Raw genomic sequence first — 24,659 nt, forward strand, 5'->3', positions numbered from 1 at the left:
GAGAGGGAGGGGCAGGCGTGGATTACCCCACAAATTGTCCTTTCAGGAAGCAGCGTTTTATCAATGAGTTTGTTCTTGAACTGACAAACCTACTCCTCCCCCTAATGGCCACAGGGCAAGGAGGACTGCCAAGGTGCAGGGCTCCCATGGGGAAGGAGGGAGAAGCGCAAGGTAACCAGACGCCCCTCCTCTGTCCCAGATGGTTCAGTCGTGCCATGGTATCCTCCCACCAATGCGAGCATCTGACACGCCCATTGCTGCGGGAGAGTTCAGTTTTTAATCAGCTGCACACGTAAAACGTAATTATTGGTCTTGGCATAGTTCATGTTAAAATGCACATTAGCTGGAGTGGGCCTGGGTTTTGGCGAGTAGCCGGATTCCTTGAAAAGGGAAGTTACTTTCTGCAACATTTATGTACCTTAGCACGTCCTAACAGTTGTGATATTCGACAACCTAAACTTCACACACCAGTGTCATGAGGTAATGCCATGGGCTTATGGTAATGTCAAAACTGCATCCGTCACACTACATACATACATCTTGTGAATCAGCAAGCAAGGGCAGGGCCGGAAGGATTCCATACCACACCCATCAACAAGGCCACTTTTAGGTAAGCTTTATACGTGTGATGCATAGAAGTAATGCGCTCTCATGGTAGCCTCAGAAAGGACATCTGTTCAATGCTTCTCGAGGCCAACCTAGAAAACACATCTATCCGAACAGCACTTTACAATTTCACAGCTCACGAACTGTAGAAAACACAGAGAGAGAACATTGGCCAAGATATTTTATTGTTCAACGTTCCCATGGTAGCAAAACTGTATTATATCAGTAACACTGCAAATCTTTACTTTGTCTGCACAGTTTGTCACAACACAAAATTAATATAATCTACTCTGACGACTTTGTGCCAGGTCATTCTCTAAAATGGCATAAAATCTTTGTACAAAAAGTTCCCCATAAAACTGCTACCAGTAACAGAAACATCTCTGGTTCTACGAGTCAACATAACTTATAATCAAAAACGCATTTTTGAAAAAACATCAAGACAATAGGAAAAAGGTTCCTCGTCCAACAAGAAATTCATTCTTCTGCAGTTCTGTGTATTGCATAATTTGAAATGACTTAAACTAGTGAGAAACTCATGCTGGTCTCTGGGTAGGCAAGGAAGACTGACCTACTATGATGCTGGTGGACGGGGCTTTTAGAAGATAGTATTATGTGGAAAAACAAAGTGGTGTCTAATTCCGGGAAGGAGTAAGGCAGACATAATTTAGGAGGGAGTGCAGACAGGAAGGGGGACTGAGTTTGACAAAGCAGACTAATGGATGACTGGGAGCAACTCTGAGAAGGATGATTATTATCAAACCATGAATAAAAGTACCTGTATTTTTTTAAGACCTCAGGTACCATGACTTACAAATTACAAGGTAACAGAAGATTTTTTTTAAAGGTTAAAAATAGGCTTCCGATGTTATGACGTGGGGCGCTTTATTTGTTTTAAATATGCTTTGCAACATCACGCATTCTGAATTTGGCGATTTAGCATCACAGGAGATGGATGTTTAGTGACATATAGCTACAACCGGTTACCCCAGCAGTTTGGGTACCTCTACCTTCATGCTAAATTGGTAATCCATGTCAAAACCTAGCTTTGGATGGTACAGAGAGGAGAGAGGTAGGCCAAGCTTCCAAAGCACAGACCCAAAACCCACACGCAAGAGACCACACACAGGAAACTGGCTGGTCAAAGACGAAGATGCAAAAATTATGCTTAACAAAAACTAACATTAAAACGAACACACCATCCCTGCCACGAGCAGAAACAATTAGCCTCAAATAAAATAAAACAACTGGGTTTTTCAGGCGTCAAAGCAGCCGAGCTATCTATTCCTTTACGGCAGCTGGCACCAGACACTCTGAAAACAATTTACAACAGTGAAAAGTACATGAAACTTGACAACTTTCAACAGAAGGAAACATCTGGGAAGTTAGATCGGAGAAGGAAAATCTATGCCAGTGGCAAGCTCATGCGGAAACTCTTTCCACGCAGTGGCAAGAACAATTCTAAGCTGGCATTTCACAGTTCATAACTTCCATTTCAAATTCGGATATATGCGGGTTTTACGCATTGCACGAAGCATTAACAAAGCAATTGCGAAGAAAAATGCTCAACTTTATGAAATGATTAGCTTCAGGCCCTTCTGTTGTCCCAACTTTTTGCACTGCATTAAAGAAGAGAAAGTCACTCCTTGCCTCAGAAATCTGTGAGCATCTATTAAGGCTAAGTTATTGGCTCTTATGTCCTCCACTGCGACTCCATGAACTGGAGTTTAGTGATCTGCACCGGTCAGCCTGCTGGTGAAAGGGACTCCCAACCAGAGGTTCAACCACACTGCTATTGCCTCACTTAATCGGGAGTCATTTAAAGGCCAGCTGTTTAAGCCCTAGACTTTAACCACAGACCTGACCTCATGTTACTGAAAGGCTTATTTTGTTGCATGTGAAAAGCTCAGTTACTCCAATAGTGTTAAGAGAAAAGTTATATCCGGTTTCAATTTAGTAAGTCAATAGCACCAGGTTGATCAGGAAGGGTTGCAATTTGTTTTTTAGGTAGGATGGGTTCTGCAATCCTGCCTCTTAAAGCAAATACTTAGTTCCAGTTCTAAAATCTAATCGGATTGCCAATCTGTTTTGCAACCCTGGCTGCTGACAGCCAAACTTTCCCATGAGCAAAGTATTTTGGAACTGGTGCACAGGTTTGTGGATTGGGCCACCGCCAACTTGTTCCTAAGAACAAAGGTTCCAATCACTCAACAGTAACTGGTCCTATCCACCAAGTCAAATTTTTAGCTCCCATCCTTGGCTTGTTTGCACACAGCCAAGTAGTACTGCGGTAAAATAAGCTTGGATCACCACAGATGCTTCTCCCCCCTACGCTGTTTGGGCAGAGGGCACGCAGCATCACCAAGAACATTAACGCAAGACAGACAACACTGCCTCTACAAGAAGTCCTATCAGGAGTTGAAGCCAGCTGGAAGCAGTGGACTGTTTTGGCCCTGTAGGAGTCTCAGAGGAGACAGAAAAGGGGGGCACCCTTCAAGCAGAAAGAAAAAAAGAAGTATTCAGGAGCAACTACAGGAATTGAGATGAAATACCTATAGGATCAAATATGGTATGTGCATTTTAAATTGCAATACATTTCAAATTACAGAGGATGCAGTTGTTGTGTCCATGCATGAACATACAAGTCCACCCTGGGGTTTGGTCAAACATCATTGGTAAAAAAGTGAAACATTACAGAGCTTCATATACTGAAGAGGAGCATATTCAGTGTGTGGAAGAAGGAATGTAGTAGCTGCCAATTGAAGTCTATCCTTTGGGTCTCCCTGAAACAGCATCTATAGCATTATGCATATCCATGGAGCGTTCTATGCTGTAAAAGGCAATGGCGCTAACTGAAAGGTTTGACGAAGCTGGGTTTTCAGATACAGGCACCAGCCTATGCGAGGGAGCACATTTACTGCCGATAGCTTGAGGTTTTAGATACACGCTCTGAAATTTGCAGGCCTCACTATTGACGGGTAACCAGAAAGGGCAAGGAGATTTGCCAAGACTTGGATGAGGTTGGTGGAAAACTGGGAATAAAAGGAACATCCAAAGATGCTCTCCCCAAGCACACCGGCATGTTTCTCTTTTCAGACACCAGCTGCATAGGTGACAACAAGCAGAGACCTCTGTCCTGAAGGATTTCACATAAATGATTAAAAGACTTTGTGAGATTCTGTGTGGTAAACGGATCTAGAAAAGAATTCTCCCAGAAAAACTATGTAACGGAGGTCTAGGCACGTCTCCTGTTATGATACATACTGTAGTTTCCCTGTGTTTCTGTTTCATGTTGTAAAACTTAATTTCAACTAGTACCTCCTATGACCCCCACCTCCTCCACCACCGTAGCCACCTCGGTTACCACCTCCCCCATAGCCTCCACCACCTCCTCCATAACCACCCCTGCCTCCGCCTCCATAGCCACCGCCACCTCCCCCATAGCCTCCGCCACCCCCTCCACGTCCACCACCACCTCCTCTGCCAAAACCACCACCACCACCCCCTCCTCCTCCTCCTCCTCCTCCTCTTCCGCCCCCTCCTCCTCTCCCACCTCCTCCCCATCCTCCCCTGCCCCCACCATCCTGTCTCTTCTGCCAAGGAGGCATTTCTGGAGCTGGAGCCTCGATTTCAGAGGGTCGGCCCCCCCGGTCCGGTACTCTTCCCATCAAGACCTGTGCAATGAAAAAAAGGAACAAAGAAGGTTTTCGAATTATGTGACAGGTTGAAGAAGGAAACTTGTTATTTCACAGTTGTTCCTATTTACTTTTTTTTTTTTTTTTAGAGGAGCACCACGCTTTAATAACTTAACAGGGTGTTTGATAAACAACAATTGGCAATCACCATCATCCACGACTCCTCCATTAGCAACAAATCAGACCATAAGAAACCTCCTTTAAATGCTCTACTTGTGACAAAGCCACAAGTCCTACAACCGGTGAATGCTCCACCACTATAAGATGGACTGCAAGTAGCAGCGCCTGCGACTCTTCTACCTGCAGAAGACCTGCATGACATTCCACCAGTAAATCCTTCACCTGCTGCAAGACTAACCAATACCACCTCTGACTCTTCCACCTGCTGCAGAATTGGACACGAGATGTGCCACCGCCAGTGAAATACCCTGTTACTACAAGAGTGAAGTCGAGTACCAACACCTTAGAACAGCATTCCACAACTAAGTTGTAACTTCCTGGGAAAAACCTAATAATTCCAGCACTCCCTTATCAAAACATAAGTGGAGCCATCCATTCCCAAAGATATTGGATGGAGGAACAGAGGTCTCTAAAAACTTATTCCTCCATAAAATCTATTTTAAAATCGCTCTCTAGTAACCTCTGGGTCACTAGACGATGTCGCCACGGCCTTCAACTATAAGTGTATGTCAAGGGCACACAAATCCCTTCATACTGCGTTGTGGAGTCATAACTCGGGTGAAACACATTATTGCAACCATGCACTGGCATAAACAAAAGTTGGATGGTTCAAGCTCACAAATTAAGCTGCATTATTTAACATCAGTAGGAAGCTGGCCTGGTGTGTGGTGGATAACTGAGGTACTTCCACCTTATACCAGATCCAGGTATCCCCTATTAGTGTAGTGTAGGCAGTGTCTAGAAGCCAGGCTTTCTAGAGGTAGCTGTGGAGGAGCAGCCAAGGCTTATCTGGGAGACATGCGAAAGCTCATGCAATACTACTGTAGTCACACAGCACTTACACACATGAAAGAAAACACTCAGTGTTACAAAAATAAAGGTACTTTATTTTAGTGACAACTACCAAAAAGTACTAGAGAGGCAACCCTCCAATAGGAGGTAAGTAACACACTAGATATGTACATTAGTAATCATAAATAGCAATAGAAAACAGTGCAATAATGACCCTAGGGGGAGCCCAAACCATATACTAAAAGAAAAAGGAATCCAAATGCAGGACCCCCGCCTAGGTAAGTAGAATGTTTAGGGGGAAGCTGGGGCTACTAGGAAACCCCAAAGTAAGTACCAGAGTGCTCCCAGAGACCAGGAAGAAAGGATTAAGTTACTGGATTTTCCCCAAACCACCCAAAAGGAAGAAAATGCAATACCCAGACAAGACTGCAAGAAACCAGTGGTGGATTCCTGAAGAGGACCTGGGGAAGAAGGGGACCAAGTCCAGAAGTCACAGGGGAGTCCAGGGGGAGCAGGAGCTACTACCTACCCAGCTGTGGTTGCAGGACTTGGTCGACGGTGGGATGAAGACGGTCAGGAATGCAGCCATGGAGCAGGTGAAGAGTTGCTAGAGGATGCAGTTGACGTTCCATGCCAGAAGGATGATTGCAGTCGGTCAGTGGCTTGGACAAGCCACCAACAAGCATTGGCAAAAGCAGAAGCAAAAGTGGAGCTGCAAGGGAGCTGCAAGGGACCAGCAAGGTCCAGGACGACTCAAACCAAATTGGGGGGGGGGGGGAAGTAAGGGGGATCCTAGGGGGACCCTCAGCAAGGCAGAGAGTCCCAAGCAGAAGAGGCAGCCCCCACAGGAGACCCACCGGAAGAGGAACCAGGAGTTGCAGAGGAGCCCACGCAGCAGAACTGGAGAAGGGTCCCACGCTACAGGACAAGCACGCAGAGGGCTGTGCACTGCAGGAAGGAATGCTGGGGTCTAGGGCTACACAGAGCCTGAAGATCACTTGAAGCAGCTGTAGCTGCAAGAGACGTGGTTCACGTGGGCACTGTCCTGCGTCGGAAGGCAAGGGCTTACCTCCACCAAAGTTGGACAGCTGGCAGAGAGGACCAAGAGGACTACTCTGGACCACCACCCTTGATGCAGGATCCATGCAGCTCAGGATGAGAGGAGATCGACGAACCCGGTCGTCGTTGCAGTTGGTGCCTGCGGATGCAGGGGAGTGACTCCTTCACTCCAAGGGAGATTCTCTCGTGCAGATTGAAGACTTGCCACCCTCCGAGGATGCACAGCCGGAGAAATGTTGCAGAAGTTGGAAGGAGCTGCGAAAACAATGTTGCAAGCAGTGTCTTCGTCGTGGATGCAGATGGTCAGTCCCTGGGGGTTCCAGTCGCAGTTCCAGTGGCTACAAGTAGAGGTTGCAGAGGAGTCCTGCTGGAATCTTGCAAGCCAAATCTCAGGACCCACCCAAGAGAGAGACCTTAAATAGCCCTAAATGGGAGATTGGTCAGCTAGCCAGGTGACCACCTTTCAGGAGGGGACTCTGACATCACCTGCCTGACCTGGCCACTCAGATGCTCCTAGAGGTCCCTGCCAACCTTGGATTCAATGTGGCAGAACCCACAGATCCTCTGAAGGAGCTCTGGGCACCATCCCTGGGGTGGTGATGGACAGGGGAGTGGTCACTTTACTTTTCATTGTTTAGTTTTGTGCCAGAACAGGGACTGGAGGTCCCTGAACCAGTGTAGACTAGTTTATGCACAGAGGACACCAAATACGCCCTTCAAAGCGTACCAGTGGCTTGGGGAGGCTACCCCTCCCAAGCCACAAAACACCTATTTCCAAAAGGAGAGGGTGTTCCACCACCCCCTCCCAAAGAAAATCCTTTGTTCTGCCTTTCTGGGCTTAAGCTGTTCAAGCAGCAGGAGAGCAGAAACCTGTCTGATGGGGTGGAAGCAGCTTGGGCTGCCCGGAAAACCCCAAAAGGCTGGTAGGAACAATGCTGGGGTCCTCTAAGGAGTCCCCAGAGTGCATGGAATCATACTTCCAATACTGACAACAGTACTCAGGTATGATTCTGACATGTTTGATACCAAAAATAGGTTCAGAGTTACGATTCATTAGCTGGACATGGGTCACTACCATTGTCCAATACACGCATAAAATGGCGTTCCCGGACTCACGAAGTCCAGGGAAATAGAACTGGAGTTCGTGGGGGCACCTCTGCTAGTGCAGGGGTGCCCTCACACACCAGTACCTGCACCCTTCCCTCTGGGCTAGGAAGGCCCACCTTAGGGGTGACTTACAGTGACCTGGTGTAGTGAAAAGGGTGCATGCACCCTTTCACGCAGGCTGCAATGGCAGGCCTGCAGATACACTTTGCCTGGGCTCCTCATGGGTGGCATAGTACGTGCTGCAGCCCATGGGAATCCCCTGGTACACCAATGCCCTGGGTACCATATACTAGGGACTTACCTGGGGTACCAGTATGCCAAATGTGGGATGTAAGTTACCAAGTTTGAAGGGAGAGAGCATAATCACTGGGCTCCTGGTTAGCAGGATACCAGTGAACAGTTAAACACACTGACAACAGGCAGATAATGGGAGTAACCATGCCAAGAGGGTACTTTACTAACCCATCTACCCAATAATCTTGTTATTATGTACACTGGACAGATTTATGAATTAGCACAAAAGGTATAAATCTGTCATAATGTTGTAGGTTTTTCATTCCATTCCCTTGCAACACAAGGGCAAGGGTGGTCAGGGATCAATTTTATGCAACTTCTAAAGTAGCCCCTTTGTGTATCTGAGACACATTAAGTTTCAGGGGTCTGTCCCCACATGTTTTACAATCGCCCAGTCATTATGTGCAGTACAACAGGACGTGCAAAAACAATAAGGTGATGCTCGATTTTACACTCCGCCACTGGCCACAATCCAGGCCATCGTTCTTCACCCACTGTGACATTTTAGACAAAGACTCATTATGCAAACCAGCCTTGGTCCAGTCCTGCTCTACTGACAGGCCCAAGTAGGGTGAAACCAAACTGGGGTTGCCTGTGGTCCCTTCTGCAAAGGGTCCTCGCCTAGCAGCTCGGGACGAACCGATCCCATGAGGAGCAGAGTCAGTACTGATTTGTATAAAGGGGGACCTTTTACTAAAGTGGCAAGGTGGAATTTTAAAGCATTCTGGGATTTAGCTTTGTCCATTTGAGGAATGCAACAAATTTGTTATAAATTGAAAATATAGCTGTATTTTTCATGACCTCTTCAGTTTGCACTGAGATACTGACGCAGGGTTTGCAACAAAAGCCCGAATCTGCAAAAAATATACGATTTGTATGGGTGAACAAAAAAACCACAAAAATGCATGTGCATGAACAACACAATACCAACTTTTTGAAAACAAAACTCTGGCACGAAGGTGCACAAACAACCTGGCATTCAGAGGATTAAAGATCATCAAGATCTTCTTGTCTACCCAAACAGATTGCAACCAGGAAAATCAGAATATAGCTTCATTTTCACGATGCAGAGTGGATATTCAAACAACATTTCTCATATATACACGTGACAAGATTGGGATGGTGCGAATCAATACAATTAGAATAACGCAGAGCAACCCATTCTGGTTAGCAATAATTTGCAAAATCACCTGGTAGAAGAATGAATAAACACAACAAGCCCATAAAACAAAGAAATGGATTTATATTGATTCTTAAAACTAGGACCAGTAATCGCTTGTTTGCATATTAACAGAATTGACTGCAACAGTCACAGTATTAAATAACACACAGAACACATAAATCCATTCAGCATTTAATTTGGTCAACTAGGACACTGTCTGCTTGGCGCTTTGTTTAGTGACTCTGATCGAACAATGCTATAAATTTCCAGGAATTAAAATGTGGGTTGGTTCAGATCTACTTTAGCATATTGTGTGAAATGAGGGGGCAATTTCCTCTTGGGGAACACTGCAGCCCTAAGTAGGCCAGCCATGAAGTTCTGGCTACATTGGATTCTGGTAGCTTCAAGGAATGAATAATGCCTTTGAATATTAACTTTTTGGGTAACAATGCTTGTGGATTTTTACTCTCAGAACGCCACTAAGAAACTTGAGAAATTGGTTTGGTGGCATATACCAATGTACAGCTGCCAATATTTTAGAAAACAGTCTTAGCAATTTGTGGCATGAGCTCCAGTATTACTCTGCCTGCTATTTTCTATCAGCCCACCTTCCTTACACTGGATGGGGCACCACGCGCAACCAGGATGAAGGGTTCGGAGAATTATCAGAGAAGTTACAGAATGGAGACGTACTTGCAAGGTTCTGTCTGTACCCAAACCTCCCCCTATGTACCTGCCCTAGTTCCCTAAACCTAGTACCTTTCTCTCGGTCTCCCAAGAGGATAAACATATGCGGTCCCATGAAGGGTGGACAGAGAGTGGGATGCTTAATGGAAGAAGGGCTGATGAAGTAAGAGCACAGACTTCAACCTCCAAGTAAAGTTCAAGCAGTAAAGCAGTACAATATTACTGGGATGCAACAATGATGAAAGAGCTCAGCTGAAGAACTTCCTCATGCATGGGCAAAACTAAGGCAGTTTGGTCGAGGGCGGACGATAAGCATATTTTGCGTCCAGAGAGTGTGAAGTGCTGCAATCGCCTCAATAAGAACGTCACAGACCTCCAGTATAAATTCAGTGAAAGTCCTAGTATCAATTCACTACTCCGAGCCCCTGGCTGCAATCTCATCTGCAAATGCAGTTGCTGACCTTGGCTCTGCTCTCCCTACCCTACGGTCTATCACTTGATCAACACATAGCCTGCCCCGCTCCAGGTGCTGCATACAAGATACAACCCACCCATTTCTCAAACATGAAATACCTTCCCTCCTGTTCTTGCAGTAATCCACTCTACTGTAGCACAACTCCATCCACCTGCAACCCTTAAAGCATTGGTTCCCAACCTGTGGTCCGGGGACCCCTGGGAGTCCGCGAAGACATCTCAGGGGGTCCGCGAGAGCCTAGAAATTTAAAAAGTATTAACAAATATTGACAAATTAGGTCCCCGGCTTCCAATAATTACTCAGACGGGGGTCCCCGGATTCCCATGATGATTCAGTGGGGGTCCCTGGGTTCCATTAATGTTAAATTGGGGGTCGACAGAAATCAAAAGGTTGGGAACCACTGCCTTGAAGCATTGTTTCCCATGTCCATAACTACATGGCCCTTTATTGCTTTGTAGCTAGGTCTGCACTATATAAACTGCACACGGATGTGAATACCACTTCTTTTGCAGCGTGAATCTTTTCTGGATTCACATGCTGTGCTTTATCCCGCCATCTAGTAGTTGGGTCCAGAATTTCTACTATTTCACCAAATTTTTTAGTCCGTCTTCTTTTTCTACCATTGTTTGTTGATGGGCGTCGACAGAATCTTCATTTGGTGTCTCCTTGTGACATCATTGTACTTCCTCCGGATGACCCCACCTTGGATCACCATCTTCAGATTCTTTTTTTCTGCCATTGGGTCTGGATGTTTTGCAGAGACATCTCCAAATCGATGAAAAACTTCAAACAATTGCTGAAAAACGTTATCGAAAACTTTATCAAAGCTTGAGAACATCATCAACAAGGAGCAGACAACAGAAGAACTTCAACGGAGTGCTGAGAATTCCCCAGACAGGGAGGGCTCATTGCAAGGCCGAAAATCAACACCATCCCTTAAAGATCTGGAACTTTGCAGTGACGACGAGGAAAATGTTGCGAAGGGAGTGGAAGGAGAAGCTTCGGAGGGTGAAAAAGAGATCATAGAAGTCTAGGAAGAAGCACCAAAGAAGAGCAGAAAGGAGGTAAGGGACTGCAAATTCCGCTAAGGCACCCAAGTCAAGGAAATCAGACTCTGAGGCACAAAATGGAGCCTCTGCTTCGAAACATTTGCCTTCCACAGCCACACCCCATGAAAGGGAGTGCCAAGGAGCCCTCAAGGGGGTCTCCAGTAGAGAGAAAACTCCAATAAAGCATGCTTCATCAAAAGACAGAAAGGCAAAGGACGCTTCTTCGCCGAAAGGCCTTGAACCACAAACAATTCATCAAAGCTCCCAGTATGAACATTCGGCAAAGCAGATTTTGACGTCAAAGAGGAAACATTCGACGAGCAGTCCCGAAGAGCAGCCCCTCAAAATTGAAAAGAGAAAGGGTTCCAAGGCTGAAATGGCCACACTGATACAAAAAAAAAAAAAAAAAGAAGTTTGCCAAAAGTCTAAAGGTGTTCAGGATCCCACAGAAGACTTTGATGAAGAAGGAGATTTTGGAGGCAGAAGCCGAGGAAATTCGCGCACCTCTCACACTGGAGCCTCAAGAAGAAAAGGAGGAATTCGTTTATGAGGAAGAGGAGGTACAAGGAATGTATCAACCTTCAGAGGAAGGTAACTATATACAAACATAATGGGAAGATTTAGAGGGGGATTCGCCTGAGAAGGAAGTAGAAAATCTTCCATCCAAACCCTCACCCCCAGATTATATTGACATGTATAACATCGTCATTAAAAATGCAGCAGACAAGTTTAATGTACAACTGGAGGAGGATAAACCCCAGTCATGTTTCCTTTTGGACTGCCAAGCCAAGCAAGAAACCAGTATCTGCCCATGCTACCAAGTATTCTCAATCAACGCAGGGAAGCCTTTTAAGAACCAACCACCTGAAGAGCAGTCACACAGAGGGCTGAGAAAAAAATACAAGTTTTCTTCTAAAGACCCAGCGTGCATTAAAGGTACTATTCCGGCTGATTCAGTAATAACCACCATGGCAAGAAAGAGGGGGTAACATCCCCTCGACATCGGGGCAGCCCACAGATAAAGAAAGCAAGAGGATGGCACTCATGGGCCATAGGATGGAGTGGAGTGTGGCAAACCAATGGCGCATTGCAAATTCCAGTGCTTGGCTCAGACACACATATCAGCATTGGGAAGAGACAGGAGAATTAATGAAACATCTCCTAGAAAAGTATAACAAGAGGGCAGCACATCTGGTAGATAGCAGGAAAAACACAGCATATACTTGCTTAAATCCGCACTGGATGTTGCCGACACGTCTAGTCACCAATTGATGATGAGGGTTAATCTAAGGAGTCACTCACGACTGAGAATTTCCTGTTTCAAACCTGAAGTACAAGCAAACATAATAAACACCCCTTTTAACAGAGAACAATTGTTCGGGAACTCAGTAGAGGAAAGCCTCAACCAGCTAAACAAGCATTTGCAATGCAATGAGTCTCACGTTTGCTCAAGTTAGAGCTTTTAGCGTTGTAAATTCCTAACTGGACTTTTCTTGCCACATAAATTGAAAATTAAATGTAAAGCAGTTGACATAAGCAACTCAATTCAAAGCGCCACGGCCCCCATAAGTGTGAGCCCGAAGGAGACACGAAAGGAAAAAAGTTTGCTCGCAGTCAAATATATCGGCAAACATGCAATTATCCTTGTAATAGGGTCAATGGCCAAGGCGGTAACAAAACTGCTCCAGGGAGGGACAAACAAAAAGTATTTGCCAATGTCAAAGGATTTTTGAAAGGGAAGCCCACGAACGAGTGAAAGTGATGGGCGTGGTTAAAAGCCCACATAGATGCCAATACGTCGGAAAAGAAGCACTTGCGTGCTGCTATGCTCAATCTAAAAAGGACAATGAAACATCTAGGTCCATGAGCGCATTGCACTTTCGTGGAGGAATTCGAAGGGGGTCTTTCTCTGCAAGAAGACCAGCCTCTAGAGGTACATTCCAATTGGGGAGTTCTCATCAAGGATTCCACAGTGCTACTAAGACCTCTGCATCACAACAAAGCTGGCAGTAACAACAGCAAAGAAGAAATTCCTTTCGACAAAGAGCCAAAGGAAGAGGACAGCCAACTAGAGGAGGTACAACTCCTGCTAATAAATTACTGCATTGCATCAACAACATCACAAATAAAATCGGTGATAGGAAACAGCAAAGATTCAGAATACCATCACAACACACCAGTAGGTGGAAGATTACAAAACTTTCTTCAGGAATGGAGGGACAAACGGCCTTAAACACAATACAATTTCGGTAGCGCATAGATCTACACAAATTCCCTCCAACAAGCGGTCCAAAGAAAAAGAACCATTCAAGGGAGGAAACAGATCACTTCTCAAGGAGGTCAGAGAATTGTTAAGCAAGCAATAGCACAGGTCCTGAATCAAGAAATCAACAAGGGAAATTACTCAACATATTTCCCAATACCAAAGGTAGACGGATCACTGCGTCCAATCCTAGATCTCAGGTTTATCAACAAGTTTTTGAAGACATAAAAGTCCAAAATGACAGCTTTACAGAAATGTATTCCACAACTGCAAAAAGGAGATTATATGGCAACTATTGACTTAAAGGATGCTTACTTGCACAAACCAATGAATGTAAAGCATAAAAGGTATCTAAGGTTTGTGGGAAAAAGAAAACATTATCAATTCAAGGTACTGGCCTTCGGAATAAAGCCCGCACCAAGAGTATTCACAAATTGCCTAGCTGCAGTGTCAGGACATTCCAGAAGAATGGGTATACATGTATATCTGTACCTCGACGACTGGGTAGTAAGAACACACTCTTACCAAAAATGCAAGAAGAACATTCTAATGGTGATGAAGACACTGTATACTCTGGGTTTCTCATTAAACATAGAGAAGTCATCTCCAGAACAGGAGAACATTTTCTTAGGGGCAAGACTGAATTTGATTCAGCGGAAGGTGCTCCCCAGCGAGAAGAGGACTCCGTCTCTTCTGGAGGAGATTTTCCGTTACTGCACGGGGCAAGCTCTGACAGCGTGGACTGTGGGGAAATTATTGTGAAGATGGCATCATGCATTCCCTTGATCCGATATGTGAGACTTCATATGAGACCAATTCAGGAGTGGCTTCAAAATAAATGGTCTCTACCGACAGGGAGTTGGGAAGATCTAGTTGTTGTAACGCAGAAGGTTCTGGAGGAGATTGCGAAGTTCAAGAGAGAAAACATTACATAAGGAAGGCCATTTCTGCAGTCAACTCCTTCAGGAACGATAACCGCAGACGCCCGAATATAGGTTGGGGAGCTCACATGGGGTCTCTGAAATACAAGGAATCTGGGGAGTCAGGATGCTGTAAAACACACCAATATCCTGGAGTCAAAGACTTTTTTTCTAGCATTGAAAGCTTCCCAGAAACACCTCCAAGGAAAGACAATATTAATTCAAACAGACAATACAACAACTATGTTTTGCATCAAAAATCAGGAAGGGACTCCATACCCGCACCTAATGAAGGCTAGCTTGGCAACTCTGGAAATAGGCAATTCAGAGTAACTTGGAGATTCAAGTGATGCATCTGCTGCCAGGGTAAGACAATTGCAAGGCAGACAGACTGAGCAGGCAGGCCTCATGCTCCCATGAATGGGAGCTCTATCAGAAAGTGGTGAAAAAGGTATTCCAAAAGTGGGGTACACCAACAATAGATCTGTTCGCAACACCTTGGGATGCAAAATGCCAAAACTTTGCTTTCAGACAGCCACACCCTCAGTCATTAAACCAGTAAGGGACATTTGCATGCGCTTTTCCTCCAATCCCAGTTACACAAGTTCATCAACAAATGCAAAAGGAGTCACATGATCTTGATTCTAATTGCTCCGCAATGGGCAAGATAAACTTGGTACCCAGAGATAGTACAATTAGCTCAAGGAACTTTTAAAACACTCCTAAAAACGACAGGATCTGCTGTCAATGGAAAACAGAAAGGTACTGCTAACAGCTTGACTCCTGAAGCCCTATAATTTGGACACATGACGTTACCACAAAATACAATGGCAGTATTAAGGATTGCTGGAAAGCCAATAACTAGGAAATGTTATATAGCAAAATTGAAAAGACTTTCATTTTGTTGTGTGAAAACGAAGTTGAGCAAGAATATTAAAAGCATCCTTAAAAGGTTCTATAGCTTCTGGCTGCTATAGTGGACTATACAATAGGTCAAATGGGAAGAAGTTTTTTTTTCACAGCACCAATTGTAAAAAAGATTCTTAGAGGGTACAAACAGGACCGCACCACCAAGAAGGGTACCAGCACCCACATGGAACCTAAATTTAGTTCTTAGGCAACTCATGAAGGAATCCTTTGAGCCATTGCACAAAGCTACTTTACAGATGCTAACTCTGAAGACCGCTTTCTTAGTAGCTATTACTTCCCTACAAAGGGTAAGTGAGTTACAGGCACTCACAATTCAAGAACCCCATTTTCAAATTCTCAAGGACAGAATTGTCATGAGGACAGAGCCACAATTCATACCAAAGCTGGTTTCACATTAACCAATCTATTCAAGTTCCACATTTCTTTCAAAATCCAAAGACATGCTGAAAGAACATTGCACACATTGGATGCAAGATGCTCCATCATTGGATGCAAGATGCTCCATTATGTACTACATAGAATAGACAGAACCTTTCAGGAAAACTTAGCAACTGTTTGTATCTTTCTCAAAGAGCTACTCAGAAAAAACAAAGATCACAACTGCAGGATGGATTGCACAAATAATTCAGTTATGTCACAGTTTTGTCAAGCCATTGAATGTGAAGCATTAACAACCGCACCTGGAGCACACTCAAAGGAAAAAGGGTGCGACCATTGCTTTTTTGTCAAATACTCCATTACAAGAAATCTGCATGGCAGCAACTTGGTCATCAGCGCACACGTTTACAAAACGTTTTTGCACTGACATTAAGATGAATAATGAAGTTCAGGTTGGACAAAGGGTTCTAAAGCATATATTTAAAAGTCATGAGTATCTTCAACCCAGCCACCACATTAGTTAATCCGCTTTAAAATCAATTTGCAGCATTTGAATCCAGAAAAGATTCACACTGCAAAACTTAAAGTTTCTTACCTTTAGGTGTACTTTTGCCGCTTGAAGCATCTTTCTAGATTCACAAGCGACTCACCCACATCCATCAAGATGATGGAAGAATAAAAAAATAATAATAATAATAATAATCTGAAGATAGTGACCTAAGGGAACATCTGGATAAGTAAGAAGACATCACAAGGAGACACCAAATGGAGGTTCTGTCAATGCCCACCAACAAAGGTAGAAAAGGACAGGCATTTACAATGCAAAGGGTCTCACATTTCGTAAAGTTAGAGCTATTAGCGTTGTAAACTCCTAACCGTTCTTTTCTTGCCACATTAATTGGAGGGAAAAAAAAAAAGAAAAAAAAAAAAAGCAAGGTCGCGCTGCGAAATAAAGAGAAAAAGTAATTCAGAAACCATACAGAAAACACAGAGCCTGGTATGTTTCCAGTAGTTGGTCGGTGCGCCCGAGGAGGGCTAAACACCAGAAAAGACATGACGTATGCATGCCTTTCACTAATGAAAGCAAGCGGATTTTAAAAGGCAAGCCTACGAACCAATGAAAGTGGCTGACGTAACATGGGCGTGGTTAGAAGCCCAAAGAGAGATTACAGCAGGATCGGAGCGCTTTGCACTCAACCCTAAAAAACGGACTAAAAACCTTGGTGAAATAGCAGAAACTCCAGACCCAACCACTAGGTGGCGGAATAATGCACAGCACGTGAATCCAGAAAATTCTTCAAGCTGCAGAACTACACCTACAGGTTTGCAGCCTCCTCATCCAAGGCATCACCTCTGAAGGAACACACTGGAAATGTCTGAGCTAAAAAGGGAGCACTTCGCATTGGTATTGTAGATAGGGCTGCTGTCTGAACGGTCTAATGGTTGTTACACAAGAACTCTGCATTTCACAAACTAAAATGGACTACATGGTGTCCCTGTAACAGAGCAGTATATTATAGTGGAGTGTCTCATTCAGATGAGTAGGAGGAGTCAGGCCCTTGGCTTTACGCATCACCAAAGCTCCTGAACGTAGGTTAATGCAAAGGTAGGAATTCCACTGTTTCTTTCTACTACCCACAACCCTATCAGCAGCATTTTCAGATGTGGTGCATGCCAGAGATGAAGAAACATCTGGCACTAGAGACTGGTTTTACGAAGAGAGATATTTAATATGGTAACCCTTACGAAGAGAATGTCCAGGCACTATGGACAGACTCTACAGCCAATTGAGGAAATACTGCCCCCAGTAGGATAACTGATAAACTTTCAATGGTTCATGGGGAACGACCCAGGGAGAGTCTGTCGCCATACACTCACCTTGTTGATTGCACATACAGATTTCTCCCTGGTTTTACCACTGCTGGTGCGGACAATACAGGAGAGATCTTCTCTTGCAGCGAAAAGATGAGCCAACGTGACTGAGGTTTTTGAAGACAGGGCATAACGTTTTGGCTGATAGGCTCTTGCTATTTCATCTGTTTTTGCCTGAAAGATGAAAAACATGTATCACTGAGATGGGGACACTGAATGCATGGAGTTAATGTCAAGATCCGATTTAATGTGGCAAAATCTACGTGGATTAAAGAATGGCATTTAAAGCAACTTAGCCCTTCCAATTCAATAGCTGCATTCTGCCCTCCCCAGCACAGTATGCCTATGAAGCACCCAGATGAAGCGGGGCTCCTTCTGTACACTCACACCTCCCTGGTGTAAAACAATCATCCACAAACCTTAACACTTCTCAGATTTTAGGGGTACAATTGAGGTACAGGCAACCAAAATTGGACTTGAGGGTCTTTCTATGGCTGCTCACTCAGCAGCGACCCTTGCGACTCCATGGCGGTTTTTCACAGTGCTGTACAGGGCGCTTAGCTGCAGCTCTGGCCGCCAGTGATGTGGTCGCCCATTCCAAATCAGAGCAGCAAGACATGGTTTTGCCTCCAAGAAAGCTCAACTGCATCTCTGGCCTCTACACTTCCAAGGAGATGGACAGGATGAATACTGCCAATCTAAACACTTAGGGGAGGCTTTTCAACATTAAACACCAGCAATTGGATGAACAAAGAAAAAAACATCACACATGGGACAGCTAACGTAGCAATCGTGAGGAACAGTGTTGTCAAGTGAAATAAGTTTGGTCTGTTTATGTCAGAGGGAAGCCAGCAGGTCGTAGGTTCAATTCCAGGCATGGCCAACTCAGCCTTTCCTCCTTCCATGGTCAAAACAATGAGTGCCAAAGAGCTGGTTAAGGCCAGAACAACTTTTTGAGGCTTAAACAGAGATTTAATTTTGTGGTCTGTGCTCTGCTGTCAATACATTAATATACCATCAGCAGGGCATTGCTTTGGGAAATTAACTGCATACTCGCCACAACAGGGTGTCCGTAATGAGAAACCACTGCGGTGTTTGTTGTACTCCCAGTGTGACCAAGCTGTTCCAGAGGCTTCCATTATTTAGCCTTTTATTAATTAGTTCATTTCTAGGACACCCTTGTTCACCTGAATTCAGGGAAGTGATGGTGATCACAGAGTAACAGTGCTAACCTCCTGATCATCATTAGTGCAGTCCAGGGTTAACATAAAATAGGTGTATTTGTAAAGCACATGCTCGCCCTGGGGTATCTTGGCACTGAATAGCAGATATTAATTGCTACCGAACTCAATGGCAAATACTTTCTCAACTAGCAGGGATGGAAAACCTGAGTGTAATCCTGAGGTCCAACACTGATCCCAGAAGTGGATGCATTAGTACAATGAGCCACCAGAGCCACCTCAGTGAACTAATACTTGGGGATGTGACTTTGGGGTGTAGTGAGGCTGGTGTGCCACTTGCTGGAGGTAAATGAACAGTGATTCCACTCGTCATACCTACCGTTGCTCTGTCAGACCACCCGAAGGACTGCACCGTGACATCCAACCTCTTCACCAGCATTCTGCGACGGCGTTCATATTCACTCGAAAGGACAGAGTTGATTTTTTCAAGTTTTTCCTGCAGGACAATATGAAAAAAATTGCAAACATTTTCAAATAACAAAGATGTTTTATTCTCTAAAGCAGACCAACCTTTGGGGTTGAGTGAGCTAGAACTTCTTCAGTCAAATGCAATCAAGGCCCTTTAAAACAATTATTTCTCCCATGTTTTTTTGGAGGGTCTGGCAGCTGCCATTTGCTCCTGGGCTGCTCCACATTAGAAAGCCCTTTCATGCAGGTGAAAAAAAAAAAAAAAAAAAAAAAAAAATCAGAAAAAGGCACCCACTTCATTCTGTAGGCGGCTGCATGCATGGTGATGCAGGCGTGTGTCTAGGGAACAACATGGCTGCCATTTGTGGCTGCATCATTGTGTCTCTTGAACCAAACTAAAACTGGATGATGAGCCCTAACTGGGGTGAAACTGCTCCTGGGTTGCTTGTGCTCAGGCTGGACTGTTCCCACTGGAGCAGGGTCAAGATTGATTTGCATGTGGCTGGGTGGAAACAGTGGCCGAGATGTATTCAAGCATTCCATCCATCACTTTTTTGTATACTTAATAGGGAAAGAGACTGAAAGATAATGCCAACCTGTTGGAATATTTGTTTTTTTAAAGAGAAGGACATGCTGCTGAGGGAAAATCCATAGGATACCTGGAAATCAATAAGACTGTGGTTGTGAAGTCTCTTCTGAGCTCACACCACAGAGTTAAATATTTAGCAAACTGTGAACAAGTGTCGGCCCTGACCCACAGAAACCCAGCCATGCCTTGCCACCCAAAAAAAGCCATTCCTTCGGTACGCGTAAGAGAAACAAAGGTACATTGAGAGATATTTTATGAATTAAGATATTGAATAGGAGTTAGAATGAACATCATACTCTTGTCCTGTGGTGGCAATATGCAGTCAACAGGGTACCTTAGTAGAAGGGTTTCATACCGTCTGTTCTTCCTTTAACTCTCCTTTAAACAATGGTGCTCCTACATGGTTCTTTTTTACTTTGGCAAGGATGTCCTTTATCTGAAAAAAATAGAAACATCTTAAAACACTGGCACAAATCAGGACACGAGGAACCAAAATGCTTGCTATGGGGCAAAAAACGAAATTAATACCTTGCACATGTTACACACCCAGGGGGTAGCCACAGAAGTTTTCAATAGGTGCATTTATGCCACTGTGCAATGATCAGTCACATGCAAACTTACAGAATCTAGCTCTATTTAATGCTGAGTCAGACAAGCCACACATGACGCAGGCATCAGATTCAGTGCTCACACCCAGAAAATTTTGCAACTAAAAAAACTTTGCAGCTAAATAGGTTACCATAGTGCTGTTTAGTTTGCGACTTGGTTGGTTTTGCACTTGTAAGAAAATGGGTTAATAGTTGAAAAGGATATAAGACCCTTCCAAGTACCAAGTCCAAACTCTTGTCTGGTCCAACACAAAAGTAAAAAAAAAAAAAAAAAAAAAAATTCCAACCAAACTCAATTCCCGGTAACGAACGCACAGAGGGGGACAGGCTCGGCTTAAGGCTCAGCTTTTCCTTAAACTGAGCCTGCCCCCTCTGTGCCTGTACCTCAAATGTACCCCCAAAATCTGAGAACTGTAAAAAAGTCAGCAGGCTAACAGTACCAAAAAGTTAAAAAAAAAAAAAAAAAAATACTAAAAAGGTCAAAACAACACAATAAACACATTTTTTAAAATACAAAAATGCAACCAGAAACAGGACACAAAAATTCAAATCAAATCAGATCAACTGGAGATAATACTTTTTAAAAGTTATGTGATAAAATGCACCAAGAAAAGTAAAGCACCCATAATAAGTTACTGTTCTCAGCTGACCAGGCCAGATGAAATGGAAGTCGGATTCACCAAGTAGGTTGCCCGGATCAAAGTTTTTACCTTCTTGTCTTAGTCTTTTTATGGAAGTCGAAATCTTCCAATGGGGCAATGATGAAGGCTGCATCCAACGAAATCCACTCAAAGTCCAATGTTTTGGAGTAGCTCCTCCTGGTCATTTAGAAGGCTCCCAGTACCTCAATGACTGCTCTTACAGTCCAGAACCTACTCCAGTAGAGGCCACCAGCACAGTCCAGTCGAGGTCCATTTGCCATTAGTCAACTAATCACTCCATGAAAAGGTCTCTAGCAGTGTTTTATGTCCCTGTAGCCGCAAAGGAGATCAGCTAACAGAACCTTAGAGTTTCTTTTCTGCCCTCTGTGCAGATGGGAGCAGGTCCAGCCCCAGAAGGTTTCCACATAGGTGAGAGGCAGCAGGTCAAGTCCTCTTCTGTTCTTCCTCAGGTCCAGATGAGTTCTGGTGAGCTGAGGTAAGGTGCTATTTTTGTAGGGAGCACTTGAAAGTACACGAGGGTAACTCCTGGACACTCCTTCACCAATGAGTAAAGATTTCCCAAGGGCAAATATTCCCCTTTTTTCAGCACAGATGGCATCACCTCCATCAGCCCAATGGTACTCTGCCCCCCGAATTTGACGTTGTCTGCTGTACCAGGGGACAACTCTGTGCATTGAATGGAACTACCTTCACTTCAGATCCTTTCAAAGCACATATAGTTTGGTGTATTTCTGCCATAGGTTCTGACAGCAATATACCAAACATTTCAAAAAAAAAATTCCAAACTCAAAAAGCAAAACATTAGTGACCCCCAAGACCCTGTCCACTAAACCCAAAATGGGGCCTTATGTTTCCCTTAGGTTTTGATTTATACTATAGGGACAAGTTGGGTTTGAGGCAACCCGTAAGCTTTCCTTAAAGACTGCATTCCCTGGAATCCCATGCTCACTGCTTTGTCCCCTGACTTTTAGACCAAGGACGGGTGGATGCATCTACACGTCTACAACTTGCAGGTCCTAGTTTGATCACAGCGCAGGGCTGTCACCATTAATGAGATGTTTTAAAGCTTTTGGTTTCTTCGATCCAGCATTGTTCTTGGATAGTGCTCCTGCTTCATTCCAGAGAGGTCTGCGCTGTAGAAATTCCTTGTTTCCTAACCACTTCTTGACCAGCTGTGTCTTTCAGTGCAATCTCTGACTGAACCTTCATTGTTTAGCAGGTGTCTTTATGTCTTGCAGTAGACCTGTCTAGGTGGCTGTACTCTTTCCAGAGCTATCACTGTTCAGCAGTGCAACCTTACTTCATGAACTTCTACTACTTTCATTAGTTATTCTTTTCACAGTCCTCAGTTTCTTTTCCATATTTCCAAAGTTCCCAGTGTGTGATCTTCATGCCCTTCTGCTTTAGCTTCCAGTTTTCTAGTTTGACCTATTTGCTTTCTCTCTGCCAAAAGATATGCATGTTTCCCTGCTCTCCTTTTGTGCACTCGATCTCTCTAGCTCCTGGTCTCCCGTACTTGTATTAAGCTCTACATCCATGTTGTTACCGCTTTGCCAAGATTTGTGGGCAAAGCCCGAAAGATAGGTGGGTTTTCCAGTCCGCTGCGGCATTCCCTTTATGTTACAGTTTATAACATCACCAACGTGATCAGCTTTACAGACCCAGCATCAGTAATAGGTATATTTGAAGAACTTGCTAGGCTTCTGCCTTAATAATGGTACTCCTGACTGGTTATCCCACGTACCTTTCAGTATTAATGTTAAATGTTCTTTAGTAATCCTGAACGCTAAGTTGCCTCTTGGGCGACTGTTCTTCATGAGGCCTGGCTTTCTTTGTACTGTGTGCAGGGCTTTATCACCGAGTTCCTCTTCTGCAAGGACACCCTGGTGATGTTGTGCAGCTGTGTTATCAACATTAATTTCCTCGTCTTCCTTGTCCCAACCCCTTGACTTATCCTTGGTAGCATCTCTCTATACTAATGTCCACCTTCATATTCCTTGAAACCTACTCATGTCCAACATAATTCTCTGCTCCTAGCAAACTATACAGCTTTCAACAAAGTGGAATCATCGTCAAAATCAAATAGTTCTTTCCATACATCTCAAAACCCCATTACTCCCATCAGAAACTATTTATGTACAGACAGAAAATGATTTACTGTAAGAATAGAGAACATAAATAGTGTGAGAGAGAAAGATAGTGTTTGTGTGCCATTCTTAATTTTCCAACTGCAGAGGTTCTTTAAAGAAGCCAACATCAGTGCATACATTCCTAAGCCAACTGCTATAATACTCCAAGTTCTGGGTTCTCTAAAGAGAGGCGAGCACAGCAACTATACACACACACACACAGTCAAACACATCATACCTTTGCTTCTACTTTAGTGAGTATAGTCTGTGCATCATCGGAAGCATCTTTTGGCAGACCCAGGATGTCAGAAATGGCCTGAACTTCCAGCAGTGCTGCATTACTTTTAGGTGTTTCTTTTGGTTGCTTGTTCTTGGCGATCCGCAGCGCCTGCAATTCGGTGCTTAGAAATACTAAAAGGAAAAAGGCAACAGAATGTTAGCAAAGTGTTCAGAGGGTAGAAAAGATGCAGTAATAAGCAGGAGAAGCACACAGCCAGCCAGTCATCTCACAGCTATTCCATAAACCCATGCCTTTGGCCATGACACCTTCCACATCTAGATATTGGTGCTCTGCTGTTCCTCATTCATCCACAAATCAGTTATCACAAAGAACACATTGCTCACGCTGGTTTCCAGTATTTGTTTTATTAACTCATCTTCAAATTCTTTAAGTATGACCAAACAATGGTGAACCAGCATTTAAATAATCCATTATCACATATAAAACTACTTTTGCTTTTTAATATGTAATGAGAGGCAAATAACAAGGACTTTTCAGTTACCCCACACTTTTACAAAATTATATGACCTGTGGCAGCCCCAACCAAGTCATGAACATCAGGTACACTTTAGTACCCCCGAATATCTCCTGTCCATTAATATACTATTACAGCTTTAAAGGAGAATAGGGTGGATCTCACTACAACTCTACAGGGAGTGCAGAATTATTAGGCAAGTTGTATTTTTGAGGATTAATTTTATTATTGAACAACAACCATGTTCTCAATGAACCCAAAAAACTCATTAATATCAAAGCTGAATATTTTTGGAAGTAGTTTTTAGTTTGTTTTTAGTTTTAGCTATGTTAGGGGGATATCTGTGTGTGCAGGTGACTATTACTGTGCATAATTATTAGGCAACTTAACAAAAAAATATATATACCCATTTCAATTATTTATTATTACCAGTGAAACCAATATAACATCTCAACATTCACAAATATACATTTCTGACATTCAAAAACAAAACAAAAACAAATCAGTGACCAATATAGCCACCTTTCTTTGCAAGGACACTCAAAAGCCTGCCATCCATGGATTCTGTCAGTGTTTTGATCTGTTCACCATCAACATTGCGTGCAGCAGCAACCACAGCCTTCCAGACACTGTTCAGAGAGGTGTACTGTTTTCCCTCCTTGTAAATCTCACATTTGATGATGGACCACAGGTTCTCAATGGGGTTCAGATCAGGTGAACAAGGAGGCCATGTCATTAGATTTCCTTCTTTTATACCCTTTCTTGCCAGCCACGCTGTGGAGTACTTGGACGCGTGTG

The 24,659-nt window shown here is 43.9% G+C and overlaps 1 protein-coding gene across 1 annotated transcript in view; it reads right to left on the reverse strand.

Annotated features, from left to right (window-relative positions):
• Positions 1–770: 770 nt before the first annotated feature.
• Positions 771–24,659, reverse strand: part of FAM98B (family with sequence similarity 98 member B) — a 35,052-nt gene continuing 11,163 nt past the window's right edge. The window contains exons 4-8 of the mRNA XM_069209009.1: positions 23,345–23,517; positions 20,063–20,143; positions 19,030–19,146; positions 17,476–17,643; positions 771–4,280 (exon numbers count right to left, since the gene is read on the reverse strand). Of these exons, the coding sequence (XP_069065110.1) occupies positions 3,918–4,280; positions 17,476–17,643; positions 19,030–19,146; positions 20,063–20,143; positions 23,345–23,517 (902 nt within the window). The 3' untranslated portion in view covers positions 771–3,917. The remainder of the gene's footprint in view (positions 4,281–17,475; positions 17,644–19,029; positions 19,147–20,062; positions 20,144–23,344; positions 23,518–24,659) is intronic.

Source organism: Pleurodeles waltl, chromosome 9, assembly GCF_031143425.1.
Source record: "Pleurodeles waltl isolate 20211129_DDA chromosome 9, aPleWal1.hap1.20221129, whole genome shotgun sequence".
Classification (NCBI taxonomy): Eukaryota; Metazoa; Chordata; class Amphibia; order Caudata; family Salamandridae; genus Pleurodeles; species Pleurodeles waltl.